A 17,429-nucleotide genomic window follows, 5' to 3' on the forward strand; every position below is an offset into this window, starting at 1 on the left:
TTCCAAAAGTTGTGCCAAATACGACTTAGGTTGTTCTGAAGCACCACTGTCTCAGAGTTTGTCCAAAGCCATGATGAGGTAGTTCAGTGGTTTTTGTTGGTTTATGTATGTAATATGTGTTTTTCGTAAATTATTTTGATATAAATTAGACTATACGATATTGTTGAAGGCTTTAAGATTGTATTGATTGCTTACATTCACTTCATTTGAACTTTGGTGGGTAACGTGACGGTACCTAATTTGCACCTATTTTATCATTTTTCTCTCACCTTTTTGTATGATCTAGACAAAAGTTTCCATGTTGTGTTTTTTATAGATGTATTATTGTTTACTATATAATCACAGCAATTCAATTTTGAATCCATATTGAATCATACCCTAATTGCATCCATGTTTAAATTTACACACTTAAAAATTGCATAACAAATGTTATTTCCTTTTCTTCAAATATTTAGAACAATTTGACATTAGTCCATGTATATGTATATATAAATATTAAGTGTTAAGTCCCAAATAAAAACGTGTAAGATTTCTACAGCTATTTTTGTGGAATAGGTGCAATTTAGGTACTGTAACGTTAGTTGTATTGTTGGTAACCATACCAAAATCTTCTTAATTTCATAAAGCTTACACAATATCATTGTGAATAAATTACTAATTGTTTTTTGTTGTTATTGCTATTTTTTGTATTTCTTGTCAAAGATGATGATTAGTGCAGCTTTAAAAATATATTAGAACCAATGATCATGGTTATGTACATTTTATTATAATAAGCATAGAAATGTTATCATATGATAGAAAAAAGCTAAGATTTTGGCAATCAAACAAGAAAAGACAAGGTATCACAGCAATTATGATTGCCAAACAAATGCAGTGACAAGATAGCATTTGATGACAGAAAAATAAACGCAATTAAGATCATTATATTTCTTGGCCTAAAGATCTTCTAAAAGTGTGGACTGCATCTGTAAAATTTTTGGACAATGACACTCACTGTTTTCTAATTGCTCTTTTTTTTTAAAGTTGAAATATTGATATATTCCCTCTGTGTAAATCAGATGTAATCTACTCATATAATCAAGACTAACGTTTCTTAGATAGAAGAGTATAACATTGCATCGAATACATATACACTAATAGGGTTCAAATTCGACTACAAAAGTCCTTGTCGAAGTCTTATCGAACTAAAAGTACTGTTCTATTTATAACACGAGTAACCTTGAAATAAGGTTTATTGTAATCCTTCAATAGATTTAAAAGAACAGAATGTTATCGAATTAAGTTTACATGTAAAGATCAGGGTTAAATGAAATAGTCCTGATGATGTGCCGTGTAGCAGTTCAATTTTCGTTTTTGAAAAAGTCCATAAAAGTATACATATAAATTGCTATCTGGGTTATATTTGGTGTTGGATTTATAGCCATATCTGAAGACCTATAGCTGGATTATAAAGAGACTTTAAGCTATAAAAATAAGGCATACAATATAAGTATAATTTAATTAATGAGTCATTTAAATTTAATTCAACAATAAAATATTCAAAAACAGACAGGAGACATCATATGATGTTCTCTTTTACTTTGTCGAATTTTGCTTTTAGCTAACCACTCCAATGGTTTAGATTGGACGGAATTATTTTCGTATGAATTAAAATCTTTGTTTTGAATATCACTACTATACTTTCCAGTTTTTAATTCAGTTTTCTCACCAACACAACTGTCTTCAACTAAATGAACCGATTTTTCGACTTTATTCTCATTCTGTGTTCTTTGCAATGCGTTGTTATCTTTTATTTGTACTATTGACTCGTGTCCGGTAGCGGCTATTTCAACTTTGTCTGTTTTTGTGTGGCCTTCCGAACAATATAGCATCAATTTTTCTGGTGAAACAAGATAAAGTTTTGAGTTTACCAAGAACTCACGTAAGTTTATAGCACTTTTTGTACTTCGTAGTGCTGCGTTGGTCGAAGATTTTTGTGAAATCGATACTATATCGTTAGAATCGATATCGTCCGAGTGACAAATTCGGGAAATCACATTGTCTTTTATTTCTGAGTTGTTGTTATCGTTTGGGTGTTTTTCTTTATTTACATCATCTAAACTTGACCATCGTTTCGTTTGTTTTAAATCTTTGACCATCGATTGTTTATTCAATTTAGAAAATCGATCAATACATGATTTATCTAGATGACTGCTTTTCCTTCTTATTTCATTTTTATTTTCATCCTTATAAGAAGCCCTAAGTTGAGATATTCCATTAAAACTGGACCTTCTTTTCATATATTGCGAGTCTTGAAACACTGAATTCTCAAATTTCACGCTTCTGTTTAATTCGTTAACATCCATTTTATTCTCTTTTTCCGTATATGTCGAATATTCATCGCATCCATAAGGAAACATTTGTGCTACATCATGTAAACTAGACCTTCGTCTTACACAAGACAAATTTTGATGTACTTTATTTTTATCTGAATTGTGCATCACGGTATAGTTCTCTTTTCGGCCAATTCTTGTTTCTGTATTTTCTTCTTGCGTACATCGTTTGACTGATTTAACGTTAACATTATCAGATTTTGCAGTGAATCTTAGCTTTTCAACTTTCTTTGAAATTGAATGGTCCAAAGTACTTTTGTCTTTATCGTTATTGAATGGACTGCTTTCTTGTGGACTGCAAGAATCATCAAACAAATCTGAAACATGATAAGTGTTTTAATGGACGTACTAGAATTTGATTTGTTTTTTCAATGATTAAAGACAACGTAATACACATATATACATATTTATCATACGTTTAGTAGTAAATACAGTAGTTTTGCATATTTGATAAATAGCCTGCTGTTTAATCCATATCGCGCAACTTTGATGCGCACCCTTTATCGCATACCCTTTATCACACCCCTACCCTTTATCGCATACCCTAAGGGCCCTTGGGCTGATATTGATGTCTCGGGATGATACAACATATGATACGGATTTGCCATGTATTATTCCCTATATAAAGAATCAATTTATGCACGTTTTAACAACTGGATCTCAATGTCGTAAACTAAGAATAAAATAGTTTAACCTATTTTGATACTTTTTTCTAGCAATCAATGTCTTTGATATAAATTTATATAAAAATGTTATATATTAGATTGAAACTTCTGATATTGTTTTTTTTAGTATACTGTATGTTCATAATTCATTTTCATTGTAACACTAAGAAAAGGTCCACAAAATTAACCCTAATGTTAGTTAATTCACAATCTACAAAATACAAGCATTATCTCCATCAACTATATACCTTCATTTTCTTCTGTAATTGTTTCCCCGAACCTTTCGAGAGCTGAGTACAAGTTGTATGGTCTAGAGGAATTTTGAAGATCTGATATCACGAAACCGTCATCAGATTCTTCATCAAAGAAACTTTTTCCATTGGAATGTGGGATGGTTCCTTGAAGTGCATTTCTCTTGTTAAAATACATCGTAACAGTTCACAAGCTGGTTCAAAATAAGTCTGCAAATATAAAATTTTCTATGAACACTACAAAAAGCAAGATTGAACTTGCTCTTTAACTTGAACTGAAGACTGTCTTTCAAGTTTGTAATTTGAAATTCAAAATTAGACGTCCTAATATTACTTATCCAAATTCATACGTCGATAAACCGATGACAAAACACGAAAACAAAACAAATAGACAAATAACAATCCACAAAACCGAAAGTCTGAGCAACACATACATAACCACGACAACTTGAACAGATTTCAAGTGCTTCAGAAGGATAGAGAGATCCTGATCAACATGAGTAAATGACTACACAACCTACTGACTGAATGCAGACTATAGAGACGTTTAAAAGAATTGCTGGTCATCAATTGGAGTAAACAAAGAGCATAAATTATCATTTTCATCGCCTATGACATGTGTCATTTAGGATTGAAAAGAGCAGTAGCAGTGTCTGTAAGTTGAGAACAAAGAAGCAACAAGTGTTGTGGCTAAATAGAATATTGTACGCAAAAAGACTTAATAACTTGTGTTCTCCCTACATATATATAGCTATGGCGTTGTCAGTTTATTTCGTTCTATCAGTTTGACTGCACCTCTGGTATCTTTCGCCCCTCTTTTTTTGAATTTTTTGTCACATGATATTAGGCAGACACCATCTGAAAGGTCGACCTCATGGTTATGATGTTACAACGTACGAGTTCTCCTTTCCAAATTCGGTACTGGCGACACAAATAAGTGGCCTCTTAATCATCGTTATCAATTATTTAAAAATCAACACCGAGTCTGTTTTAAATATAAATAGTTAGTGGAGTCGTACATGGGTCAATTTCAAAAACTATTCTTATTTTGAGGCAGATCCTCATATCAAACTCGAAATTGTGTACAAATTCAAACATACTACGCATAAAATTTAAAAACGGGTAAAAACGTATTATTGTTAACGCATAGTTAATTTATGACTTTTTAATTTCTGATACTAATAATTAAAATTCATTTCACTTACCAAAGTTATGGTTAACAATCATATTCATGTATATAAAAAATGATTGGTGGTTTCCTCAACAGGTGAATATTGTCCCAAAACAAAAACCAAAATGTCCCACAGAGTTTCGACCCAACACAAATATAATAAAAGTCATATTGTAAATATGGTTAAATTGTGGCATGATCACATTTAACCTTGCATAACCTTTAGATTGTTTACTAAACATGACATGTTTTTACGATCTAATTATATTCTGAAATAACAAATGGATAAAGGTCGTCATTGCTATACAACATGTCTCGGTACAACCAGAAGTTTGTTAGACAGGAATTTACGGAATTGTCTATTTTTGTCCTTCAGTATTCCAAAATATTCAACATCCCCAATTGCGCATGTTTTTAGACAACAAGTCGAAGGTTTGCAACTAGTCCAGAATAGTTTTTATTTTTTAAAGTTGTTAGATGTTAGATGTTAGAAATTGTTTTGAAAGATTTTACTGAACAAACAATCAAGTTGTGAAAGTGTGAACACCCCAAAACTAAGCTTCTTACACGTTTGTTAACATCGGTCCATGTAATTTATTTCAAAACTTTAATCCTACATTATAACAACAAAATATAAATGTAAATTTAAAATGCTTGTTGCCATGTCTTCAATATTATCAATAGATTTGCATTAAAAACATGTTCTATAATATTTAAACCTACCCCTTTTTTTTTTTTTTTTTTTTTTTTTTTTATCTTTTCTAGATATAGGATTTTGATTGATTTGGTTTTTTTATGTTTTAACGCCACTTTGGAGACCCGCATTTAGGCTATTTCGTGGCGTCCAGTTTTTATTAGTGAAGAAGCCGGAGTGTCCTGAGAAAACCACCGTACTTCGATAGGAAAACTTGATATAGCGGAAGATGTGGTATGGGTGCCAATGAGACAACTCTCAATCCAAGTGACAATTTATAGAGGTAAATAATTATAGGTCATGGTACGGTCTTCAACACGGAGCAAAGGTTAACATCGAACAAGAAGCTATAAAGGGTCACAAAATTACTAGTGTAAAACCATTTAAACGGGGAAACATACGGTCTAATCTATATAAAAAAACGAAAAACACTTATGAACTACATAAAACATATTCGACATTATACTACAACGGATTTGCAGGTGTTAATCTAAACGTGTATAAGAGAGTTGGTCAATTTTTGTTGATAAAATAATGTTAATCCTTTTCAGATAGCAATAAAAGTCAATAAGAAATAACATTTCTTTTTATGATAAACCATGAAAAGAAAGAAGATGGTATCATTACCGAGATGATTGTTTATTTCAATATAATTTAGATCACCTTGAAACTTGAGGTAAAGTGGTATCGATTTTTTTGTGAAAACTTTGCAAAAATGTAGTCACTGCATATGGATAACAAATACTTTGTCTCATTTCTGGGTTTATTTGATTGTTATAAGGCCACACCAATTTAATTTCTTGTTCTACGGATTTTTCCACTCCAGAAATTGGGGCGAGCGAGCGATTTGAAAATTTTAATAAAAAAAAAATGAAATTGAAATTTTTTGAGGCGAAGCTTAAAAAGTAGAGGCGAGCGATTAACTTTTTTTTTGTAAACATAAAATCAAAGGTTCTGACAAAAATAAAATGGTTTGAAACTAGAATTACCACTTTTACATTGATATTTGCTAAATTTCTCAACTGCCTCACATTTTATTTCAGCATATTTATGACTTCTTGTATTTAATACCATTACTTTTTGATGATCATGATGATATCAGATCTTGAACTGAATAAATGAATAACTTCAACTGCCTTATAAATTATCTACATGATGCCGCTAGAAACACAGCAGTGTCTTGCAAGAAGCAGGAACTGTTCATCCTTTCCGAAAACCTGAGTTTACCCAGTTTTTGGGGTTCATGCTGTTCATTAATGGTTGTACTTTCATTTTTTTTGTATTAAATGTTGGTTTTCTGTGTCTCCATTGTTTTTGGTGTTATCTTTTTGTCCTGTTGATATAAATAGGATGTAGTACAAGTGCCAATGAGACAACTCTCAATCAAAGTACAATACAATGTATTTAAAGTTAACAATTATTTGTCAACATACAGCCTTCAATCCAAAGCCTAGACAAAGTACAATACAATGTATTTAAAGTTAACTATTATATATGTCAACATACAGCATTCAATCCAAAGCCTAGTCTCATACGAAACAGCAAACTAAAAGGGCCCAACAATTACTAGTGTTAACCAATTCAAATAGGAAAACCAATGGTATAATTTACATGCAGAATAAAAAATATCTAAATGAGTGCAATTGTTTAATTTATCTCTGATATCAAACAAATTTACACAATGGATGCCCCAGCTTACAAAGTTAATGCTTTGCCTTTTTCCCAACAAATTTTTTTCCCCATGTTTTTGTGTCCTTTCCTGAATTTCTACACACTTCACATAGAGGTCGTACGACAGAATATTGTTCGTAGAGTGCTGATATATACGGGTTATTATCATCTAGGAGGTCCTCAGCTGTTCCGCAATGAACACACACAGGGGGAAGATAGTGCTTTAGTGAGGCACTGTAATATGTCGTTTCAATTGGTGAATTACATGCCAGTGCCTCTCTAACAACAATGTCAACAGTTTCTGAGTCATCTTGGACCAAAGCCCCACCACATGTGTAAAAGGAATCTTCTTTTAATCTGAGAATCAGTTCATCCTGAAATGATAAAAATTGAAATGAAAATATCACAATGCTTTATAATTGACCACATCCTAAGAATACCAGTATATCATAGTAAAGCTTACACATACTAAAAAAAGAACAAATCTCTTCTATAATATTAAGAATAAATAACATGTAAAACATTATATTAAACATAGAGAATCTTCATTAAATACGAACCCAGTTTTTTGTATGCAAGAATTACTTTGAAGTCTTTGTCACCTTGTTACTGAGTCAGAGATATGAAAACATTAAAACCTTAACCAAGTCAGAGAACCAAGACATATGGTTTAATACAATTGGTTATTGAAAAACCTTGTGTAAAGTTACATTTGTACTGACTATGTGTTATGGGCCTTGCTCATTGTTGAAGACTGTAGTGTTCTACAATTAATAATTTCTGTGTCATTTGGTCCCTTCAATGAAAAGAGATGTCTCATACCACAATTTTTTTTTATATTGTGTATATGTAAAGACCTTGTAGGACATCTATACATCTTAAGAATGTATAAAAATATTCTGATGATTATATTATAGGTGTCATCGATGTAAAAAAAACACCTGCAGTATGAAAGGTATAATACCTGTTCCCTGGACAATTTCTTTTCACTGAAAATACAGCGTGGTTTTGAGCATTCACTGCACAAAATTACTTCTCGGACTTTGTTGTTTTTGAATAAATCTCTACGTTGTTTATCATTTTCATTCTCTTCTGCTTTATGTGCCGCCCCCGGTCTGTGTTGTTCCTCTCCAGTATTTTGTCCATAAAGCTGTAATATATAAAATGAATTTACTTCATAGAAAAGCTAATTTCTTGGCATGGATAAATAATGCATTGACAAGTTGGTGCAGTATGAAATTATTTTACTTAGGATATTCATAAATACAAGAACCCTTTGTCAGATTACTTTATAGTATAATACTGTCATATTGTGTTATTTCTTTTGTTGTTAAAACATTGACATTGTCTGACATGAGACTATATTAAGTTTAGGTTTGCTGTGTCAATAGGAATTGACCATTAGTACATGTATGTCTGATGAAGGTTAATCCAGAAAAACAAATCACACATAGTTTAGTTTCTTATATATTTTCTTTGAAAGTTGTGAATTGCTGTCTTTCTGACATGTATTTATCATGTTTATACTTTTTTTTTTAATCATGTAAGATCATGAATGTAGTCCTTGTCACATATTCTTAACTACATGTACATCCTTTACTGACCTCTGAGAAAGACTTATATTGGTTGTTTTCTCCAGGCACAGGGTTGGGTAGGAAATGCAGGTCCTGAAATTTGTCCTCTGGTATCCTTGGGGGGTTGATTTCACAGTAAGGACAATCATTGCACTTTTTCAGCTGGAATGCATAATGACTGCTCCTTCCATGCCGGGCTATAAAATCCTGAAGTTGTGTAAAGAAAAAAACCTCATATTATTCAAATGAAACATAAATAGGTAGCATGAACAATGTGCATATTAAAGTCTTAGAGTAACTAACCTATCTAGATAAGTATAAGCAGTCAGAGGTGACCCTTGGGAACTCAATGATAATTTTATAGAAATAAAAATGGTGTTGAATATGAGAATTCAAGAACATCTTTTTAAAAAAGATGATTGAACTTTTATTTTGTTCATGTATTTTTATGCATGTTGCCATTGAACAAAACAATTGAGTATCATAAGTCTAAAGTACAAGTATCAGTATTGTTTTTGTTTTTTTTAATTATCTTATCCTAGACTATTGACATCAAATAACATATTTTGCGGTTTGTTGTGATAGTAAATTAGAAGTGTGAGCTGCATGAGCTGTATATGGTATGAACGCATAGTAGTATTATATATAAGCATCTTAAATCTTAACAGAAGTGATCAATATAATATGCAGTACATGTATAAAATGTATATATGAATAAAATGTTGGATCACATGCCTGACATATATGATTGTATGACATAAAGAGTGTATACATGAATGCAGTGCTAAAGATATGGGTATATTACACTAGCTATTTAATGTCATGTTTATTTAGTTATACTATACTATTTAAAAGAAGCATAAAGCTATAAAATCAATTTAATATGTAGATTCTCATCCCTATCCATCATTTTTACATCCAAATTTGAAAATAAACTGTATTCAATCATCAATTAATAAGCTATTTAATTAATGACAATATTTAAAGCAATTGGCACCAAATCAATAAAAGTTAGACTGCAACTTGCATCATTTTGTTCTGGTCATGTAGATGAGAATCTATAAATTAAATTACTATTTGGTCTACTCATATACTGTACATGTATCAAGTATTATATATATATATATAAAATATAAATTTACACTGTTAATAACAATGTAAGGGACAGTCTAGTCCGTGTTTTATCATTTTTCTGCAACGCATCCCTAGTAAATGACAGGTATATAAAAATCTTCTCTATGAGAAAACGCTTCAAAAATTACCTGCACTTGTTTAACCTTGCGCAATTCTCCACTAGACATGTCTACCTTTAATTCTTTATTCAAGACCTGGCAAACCACTTCAAGAGCATCCATGATCTGGTTTTCTGTGACTCCTTTATAAGTTGTGAGGTAATCATCCTTAAATCTCATCCTCTCAAATCTAGAGTTAACTATATCAATAACACTTTTGATAGATTCATCATAAGCCTCTCTGAACCCAGTTTTTATGAAGGCCAAGTTTCTGACAGCTGTAAGAGTGGACTTGTGTTTAACTGCTTTTTCAAAGGTCTCAGGCATCTCTTTCCTTGAAAGTGCACAATGTTGCAGGGATAAATTTAAAATTGACATACAACGCTCTGCTGGATTCATCCAGCTGTGATTCGGTGCTGTTCTTAATGCTATGAGCATATCTAGATCTAATGCGATAAATAGCTGAATCAGTGATAGCTGGACAGTCCCGAAAGTTACCCTATGATCAGGACCTCCATCTGTCATTAAACATAGTATGGGTGTTTCTAGATTGACATCATCATCAGAGTAGTTCTCTCTTAAAATTCTTGTTAGCTCAGTTGCATGACGATAAGGTGTAGATGCTTGGAAAACTTTATCTTTAGTTGTAACATATATATGTCCATTGAAGAAGCTATCATTTGAGTTCTTTGGAATATCGCTTACAAAAGCCACAGAGGGAACAAGGCCACCAAGATGAAAATCGTGATCTGTGGCTACTAATTTCGGACCATCTGCTGGAGCAAGCACTTTGTTGTGACCACGAACTCCAGTGCTAATTGGTACACCAGGTTCTCCAACCGGAACAATAGCTTTGTCATCTAAACAAACAAATGTGGAATACTTCCTGTTTTTTACACAGAACTCTTTGAGATATTTTAATGATGTGGCAACATATCTTGCATCTGGGTGCGAAACTCTTGCTTGTCTTGTCTGAACACGGAATTTTACATTAAATCTACATGAGTATTTTAATGCTGATTTTTGAAAAGCGCTGTTTGGTTGGAATTGTAATCTTATAGTTTCTGTACAAGGTATAGGTGTGTCATTAGGCAATCGTTTCACGATCTGGTTTCTTAGATCTTCCAATGAGATAGCCATTGGTAAATATAGCTCCTGACCTCGTCGCCTTTCATTTACCTGAAGAATCTGTTCATCAAAAAATTTACCCATTTCCTCGAAAAATGTCCCAAATTTGGTATCAATATCTTTTCCATTCAGTGTCCTATAATCAAGGAGTAGGTTTGAATCATCACTATTAAGCAATAGTTCAGTTACGCGCTCATCAACTTCTGCTTGCTCCTTGGTTTCAGATACAGCTTCACAACCAGTTAACTCAAAAAAAATATTTCTCAATACAGACCTAGGTGATTTTACAAGTTTACAATATCTGTTTAAAAAATCTCTGCGCATAGACCTAGTGGAAAACTTGGGCAATGTTGCGTTTATCTTATTTACAATTTTGACATTTCTTGTTTCACGATAACTACTCTGTTCCTCTGGTACCTTCCATATAAAATTTAAGGTTCCAATGGAGCCACCATAAGCCATTCTATACAACATTATGGGTACTTCAATTTCTAGATTTTTTATGAACATCCTTCTTTTAACCCTATCTTCAGGTGCATATTTATCAAGGTCAACAAATCTATAGTCATCAATTTTATTAAGGTCAGATTGTAATGTTCCATAGGACTCACGACTCTCAGTAGTTGGAGGTATGTATTTCAAAGATGTATCGGATTCAAGAGAACGCCTTGGTGTGTCACCTGACTGATACGACTCTTTATGTTGAATATTGTCCTTGTCTAAACGTGTTTTGTATTTAGTTATGCATTCCAGAAGTTGTTCTATGTCATCACTGAATTTTTTATTCCTTGAAGATAAAATGGAGGGAAATGATAATGATTTTGACAAGTCAACAGAGAGCTCATTTAATCTTTGAGATGTGATGATGGGGGGTCGATGATGTATCTTTTTGAACTCATTATAACCCTGAAATTTATCAAAGATCTTTGGAACATGACAAGCACTATCTGATAGTTTTTTATGGGCATGGTCGATGTACCACAATGTGTCTCTTAATGACTTTGCAACAAAGTTAGCTGTATCCAGGCAATCTACAGTCCAGCCACATCCTTTGGACTCCATTAGGTCAATTACATGACATAAAAGTCTTTGAGGGCCAGAAAGTTTCTTGGCACCATCTGTCTTAGGTTTGTCTGGTAAAACAACTTTACACCTATTCCCCATAAGTATACTAAATGCATTTGTGCTAGGCCTACTGGGTAAATTATTTGAAGCTGAAGCAATGTTATTTATAATATTAGTACAAGTGCTAGATTCAGGACATGCAGATCTACGTATAATATACTCAACAAACTTACAACCCAATGCTGTGGTTAGATCCAAAACGTCCATGTCAGCGTTATCGGCCGCTATGTGGTCTGACTTCATACTCTCTTTCAAGTACACTGCTGTTACATTGTCAGATGAAAGGCTGAGTTTTTTAATTCCGACGCAATACGTAAAGAGTTCAACAAAACTGCCACCGGCAAACGATATTGCCGTGGACGGCAACACCTCCCCTCCTTGTGAGTCCTTAATTCTTACCACAAAAATCGGCATGATACTTGTTGAAATTATTTGTTTTTGACTGTGATAAGAAATCTGTGTTTTAGATATAAACAGTAAAATCATTGCGATTTGCCGTGGACTAAAACACTTTGGCGATTTAATTGAGTTTTTATAAATTTTTTCGAAAAAACCGATGCGGGAAAAAGACACGATTTTGTTTCCGGATGCGGGAAGCGGGAAAATAAAAAAAATATTTTTTTTCTGTTTAGAAAAAAACACGTGCGCGCGGGTCCGTCGAACAAGTAATCAAATTGGTGTGGCCTAAAAGTAATTTTACTAATAATTTGAATGTGACGACATAACGAAAGAAAAGGTGTCGATTAAAATACGTATGTGAAAGGAATATATAATCGTTTACCTCACCTCAATTACAATATAAAAAAGAAGATGATATAAAGTTACTTTTGAGTTATTACACATGCAATTGTATACAAAATTAAACTATTTGTACTAACCTTGTTACCAGCCGTTGAGAAGTAATTTTGGTTATATTCCTTGGATAAACACTTTACCTTGTTATATAGCAGTTCAAGGCTAGATTATTTGGACAATGGAAAACACCTGAAGGCCGTCGACACTGCCCAGTGGTGACCTTATCACAAGGTATACATATTTGTCATACGTATGTATACAAACTTATCATCAATTCAAGCTAAATATAAAAGAATATTTTGTTCACTCTGTTTAACCAAACCTTGAGTATATTTCGAGAAACTATATATTAAAGTCATACATCTATGAAATAAAGTTACAGGAATGTAACATTGAAATCTTATATGGATTATGATAGAAAATTGGATAGTGTTCAAGTCAATTGAATTGTAGTATTTATGGATTAAAAATCATTATGATATGTCCTAATCATTCATGCAATTTTTTAACATTTTAAAGAAGTTTCAAAACCAAGAACTGCCTCTGCGTGGTGGCTTAATTATTATCAATTAAACGAGTTATCAGAACATGTTGATCATTTGATATAATATAACTCATCAAAGATACCGGGCTGAAAAGATTATACGCGAGACATTGTTTTCGTCTACATAAATCTCATCAGTAACGTTCGAATCAAAATTTAAGTTAAAAGGCCAAATTAAGTGCGAAGTTGAAAAGCATTCAGGGCAAAGCAATACCAAATATAAGAGATGTTAGATATTGTTGACAAGTATAGAAAATATCCTCTACTAGTACTATTATTATGATAAAAATGTTACTTCCCAAAGTTCCCATTAGATCAGTTGAACACAATCATCAACAGGATGATTTTTTCTGAAGGGTCAAAGTACCTACATACATTACCTTGTTGTCTGTGGAGAACGCCTGCCGGCAAAGGTTATTGCCATATTGTACGTCTTATTAGAATAAATTTGATTAATCTTTGAAAAAGGTCTCCCAACAATCATTCGACTAAAGACTAAACAGATTATGTTCTGTAGCGTCAGTGGAGAACTTTCAAAATGAAACAAACTGAATAAAAATTGATCGCTATAGTTTTTCAAATGTGACGTCATTTTTGTGCTGTTTCTGAAAATTCAGAAATTCAAATGTGACGTAATTTTTGTGCCTTTTCACCACTTCGTATGTGACGTCATTTTTATGATTTTTTGCGTTGAGGCCTGGACTAAATCGGGTGTGTCTATTTTTCTGTGTTAGTCTTTGCATTATGTATTCGGGTTTTGTTTTCTGTAATTAGTTTTAATACTTCAGTTTCATTATGTATATCTTTTATATTCCTTTGATAAAATTTACTGTTTGCAATAGCATAAATTGTTCTAAATAATAAGGATGTTCTTATCCCAAGCATAAAAACATAGCCGTATTTGACACAACCTTTTTCAACTTTTGATTTTCAGTGCTGTACAACTTTGTACCTTTTTTCTTCACTTTCGACCTTTGTATCCGGGCGTCACTGGTGAGTCTTGTGTGGACGAGGCGCGTTTTTGGCGAATTGATTTTAAACCTGATGCCTTTTGTTATCTATTAATCATGTGTTTCTTTGTCTAATACGTTCTCCTATTTATTTGTATTGTAGTCCTGTACAGTAATATTATGTTGTATTTTTAATGTTATATTTTACATAGCCATGCAAGTGCGAGGTTAGGCATGCCGCAAAACTATGTTCATTCAACCCACCATTTTCATCTTTAAAAATGTCTTGTACCAAGTCAGGAAAATGGGCTTTGGTACTTCATAGTTCGTTTCTGTGTGTGTAACGTTTTAACGTTGTGCTTCCGTTGTGTCGTTTGTTTTCTCTTATATTTGAGTGTGAATTCACATTACTATAAGACGTGTCACGGTACTTTTGTATCACAAATTCATGTATTTGGTTTTGATGTTATATTTGTTATACTCATCGGATTTTGTCTAATGCTTGGTCCGTTTCTGTGTGTGTTACATTTTAATGTTGTGCCGTTGTTCTCCTCTTATATTTAATGCGTTTCCCTCAGTTTTAGTTTGTTACCCCAATTTTGTTTTTTGTCCATAGATTTACGAGCATCTTGAACAGCGGTATACTACTGGTGCCTTTATTTTGCAGCCATATTTTTCTTCGGATTAAAGACAAATGAGGAAACTCCAATATACCTTTCTTAAATTGTTCCTGCCAATCTAAGTCCAAATTGACAGTGGCATAGGGGAACATAAAACTTTCAGTTAATTGGGTGTATTTGAATAAAGTAGCTCACCCGGGCTTGCCCTTTGCTATAGGTGCGGTGAGGTCCGCGATCAGGATAACAAAAAATATATTTGTTGCTATAACATTTGGCGTAAAATAATTCGACGTTGAAAATAAAATGCTTATATTTCCCATTTCAGTAAATTCGGTGTAATTCTCTAAAGAAATACTTCAGAGTATTCGTTATAATTGTTTGGTTATGACATATTATGCCTAATAAAATACGACAAGCTTCATTACCTCACCCAAATCATTTGGAAAAGAGACGTGATAAAGATGTCTCTATCAATAGACTGACGATAGTTTATTGTTCAAATAACGTATGGTCGCTTGAATAGTTCATATACTCATTTCATGCTAGTTTCATAAGGCCACGATACTGCTTGGATACGAAATAGATATCATTAGCCTCTGTCGTAGTGTAATAGACCAATTAATCTACTCAGTTCTCAATCAACGCTTAATTAGCGAACTTAATTGGATTTAAGTCCAGGATATGTCTCCCATACACTGTTTGATGATCTGCTTTATTCCCAACATATACTCACACAAACATTATAAATGACTCAATGAAACCAATGAAAATGTTAACGTTTCATAAGATATACGTTTTAGAGGTGATCCTCATGTACTGTCGATGCTATTCGTGGCAGGCGCGCTACGTTTGGGCGAACAAAAATCCATGTTTGGGCGACAAAACCTCGGGCGACATTGACCTGCTCAAAATTTACTTTATACGTTTGCACATATCAGTCATTGTCTTTTTATGAAACAACAAAAATATCATAGATTTTTGTGTAATTATAACACAATCATAATTTCTGACATAAAGCAAAATACTGCAGCAAAAAAAAATAAAGTAAAACGACAAGGTGAAAGCGGCATGTAAGATTGTGTTTACTATCTCAGTGACCAACAAAGGAAAGTACTTGATAGTCGATGGATAGTCTTTGCGTGTAGATACAGGGTTTTCTATAGTGAAAATAGAACAATTTTCTGAAAATGAACAGAGAAATTATGCAAATATCGCGAATGTCATGTTTTGCGTCTTGGAAAACAATCAGCACATTCGTGAAAGTGCGAATGTAAATTAAAAAGAACACAAATCATACTGATTAAACTGAGAGTTCTTGTGATTACTCTTGTCAAAATACACAGTGGCTAATATCACAGCCTGTCATGACCGTTTCACATCAAATGATAACATTTTTCGACAATTGCATATAATGTTGGTAGTGATGCAATATACGACCCACCAACTCATGCTTTTATTTTGCAAATAAAAAATCATTATTGCGGAAACACAAAATTTGATTTCAGAAAAAAACAAATGAAAAGGTAGCTAAATTATAAACAAAATTAACAATAACAAAGCTACTGGATTAGATGCATTCCAGGAAGTGAAATATTGTTAACCCATAGTCGTGCTACAGTTAACAACATTCATACATTTATCTGTGGAAACTATTTTGGGATAAGCCGAATTTGACCTACCGAATAAGACTATTTACCGGATTTGTAATATCATGAGCAACACGATGAGTGATACATGTGGAGCAGGATCTGCTTACCCTTCCGGAGCACCTGAGACCACCCCCAAATTTTGGTGGGGTTCGTGTTGCTTTGTCTTTAGTTTTCTATGTTGTGTCTTGTGTACTATTATTTGCCTGTTTGTCTTTTCTTTTTTAGCCAACCTGGCGTTGTCAGGTCAGTTTGTTTTCGAAGTTTGACGGTCCTTTTGGTATCTCCCCCTCTTTTAAGTAAGCTCAAGTAACAAAACTGGACAGAAATAAACCAACCAACTTGACAAAGCCAACTGTAGGCCTGTCAGTTTTCTCAATCTATAAAGATACATGTATTAAGATGTTCGTTAGAATCTCATTAGGAACATCCATGCCATGTTTGGTATTATTCTATTCTAAGCTACTCTAAAAGAAGCATTGGTATGTATTTCCCATAAAATAAAGTCCCCTGCTATCGGCCATTTTTTTTTATAATGGTTCGGCTACAAAGTGACAACACTTTGTCAGCACCTCATTATGAACATTCATGCAATGTTTGATTTAATCCTCTTCGGTAATACGCTAGAAGAAAATATTTGTATGTATTTCCCATCTTAGCTGATGGATTTGCTACAAAGTAACACCACTTGGTCAGCACATCAAAAGTAGCATTCATGTCTTGCTTGGTTTTATTCCATTCAGTCGTTCCTCAAAGGAGAATTTAGCATGTGTTTCACATTGGATCCTATGTTAAACTAATTTTCCATTTGGTAGCCATTTTGGATGATTGATTGGCTAAAAAGTAACAAAACTTGGTCAGCACCTCATTTGGAACATTCATGGCGTGTTGATTCCATTTCATTCAGTGATCTAAAAGATAAAAATTTGTATGCATTTCCCATAGGGTCCTATGTAATACTAAGTCCCTGCTGGAGGCCATCTGGGATGAT

General features: G+C 33.0%; 2 protein-coding genes across 3 annotated transcripts; both read right to left on the minus strand.

Annotated features, from left to right (window-relative positions):
- Positions 1–1,479: 1,479 nt before the first annotated feature.
- Positions 1,480–12,890, minus strand: LOC134715929 (uncharacterized). Of its 2 annotated transcripts, none has more exons than XM_063578492.1 (3): positions 12,762–12,890; positions 3,286–3,498; positions 1,480–2,689 (listed from the first exon to the last, which is right to left on the minus strand). In XM_063578492.1, the coding sequence occupies exons 2-3, from the start codon at positions 3,464–3,466 to the stop codon at positions 1,539–1,541; spliced, it is 1,332 nt and encodes a 443-aa protein (XP_063434562.1). In that variant the 5' UTR covers positions 3,467–3,498; positions 12,762–12,890; the 3' UTR covers positions 1,480–1,538. The 2 variants fall into 2 exon arrangements, with proteins under 2 accessions (XP_063434562.1, XP_063434564.1); XM_063578494.1 differs by lacking the exon at positions 12,762–12,890 and adding an exon at positions 4,494–4,545.
- LOC134715928 (uncharacterized) lies at positions 6,788–12,000 on the minus strand. Its single transcript, XM_063578491.1, has 4 exons — positions 9,661–12,000; positions 8,429–8,605; positions 7,789–7,974; positions 6,788–7,198 (listed from the first exon to the last, which is right to left on the minus strand). The coding sequence occupies exons 1-4, from the start codon at positions 11,920–11,922 to the stop codon at positions 6,857–6,859; spliced, it is 2,967 nt and encodes a 988-aa protein (XP_063434561.1). The 5' UTR covers positions 11,923–12,000; the 3' UTR covers positions 6,788–6,856.
- Positions 12,891–17,429: the final 4,539 nt, after the last annotated feature.

The sequence above is a fragment of the Mytilus trossulus genome, chromosome 4, assembly GCF_036588685.1.
Source record: "Mytilus trossulus isolate FHL-02 chromosome 4, PNRI_Mtr1.1.1.hap1, whole genome shotgun sequence".
NCBI classification, from domain to species: domain Eukaryota; kingdom Metazoa; phylum Mollusca; class Bivalvia; order Mytilida; family Mytilidae; genus Mytilus; species Mytilus trossulus.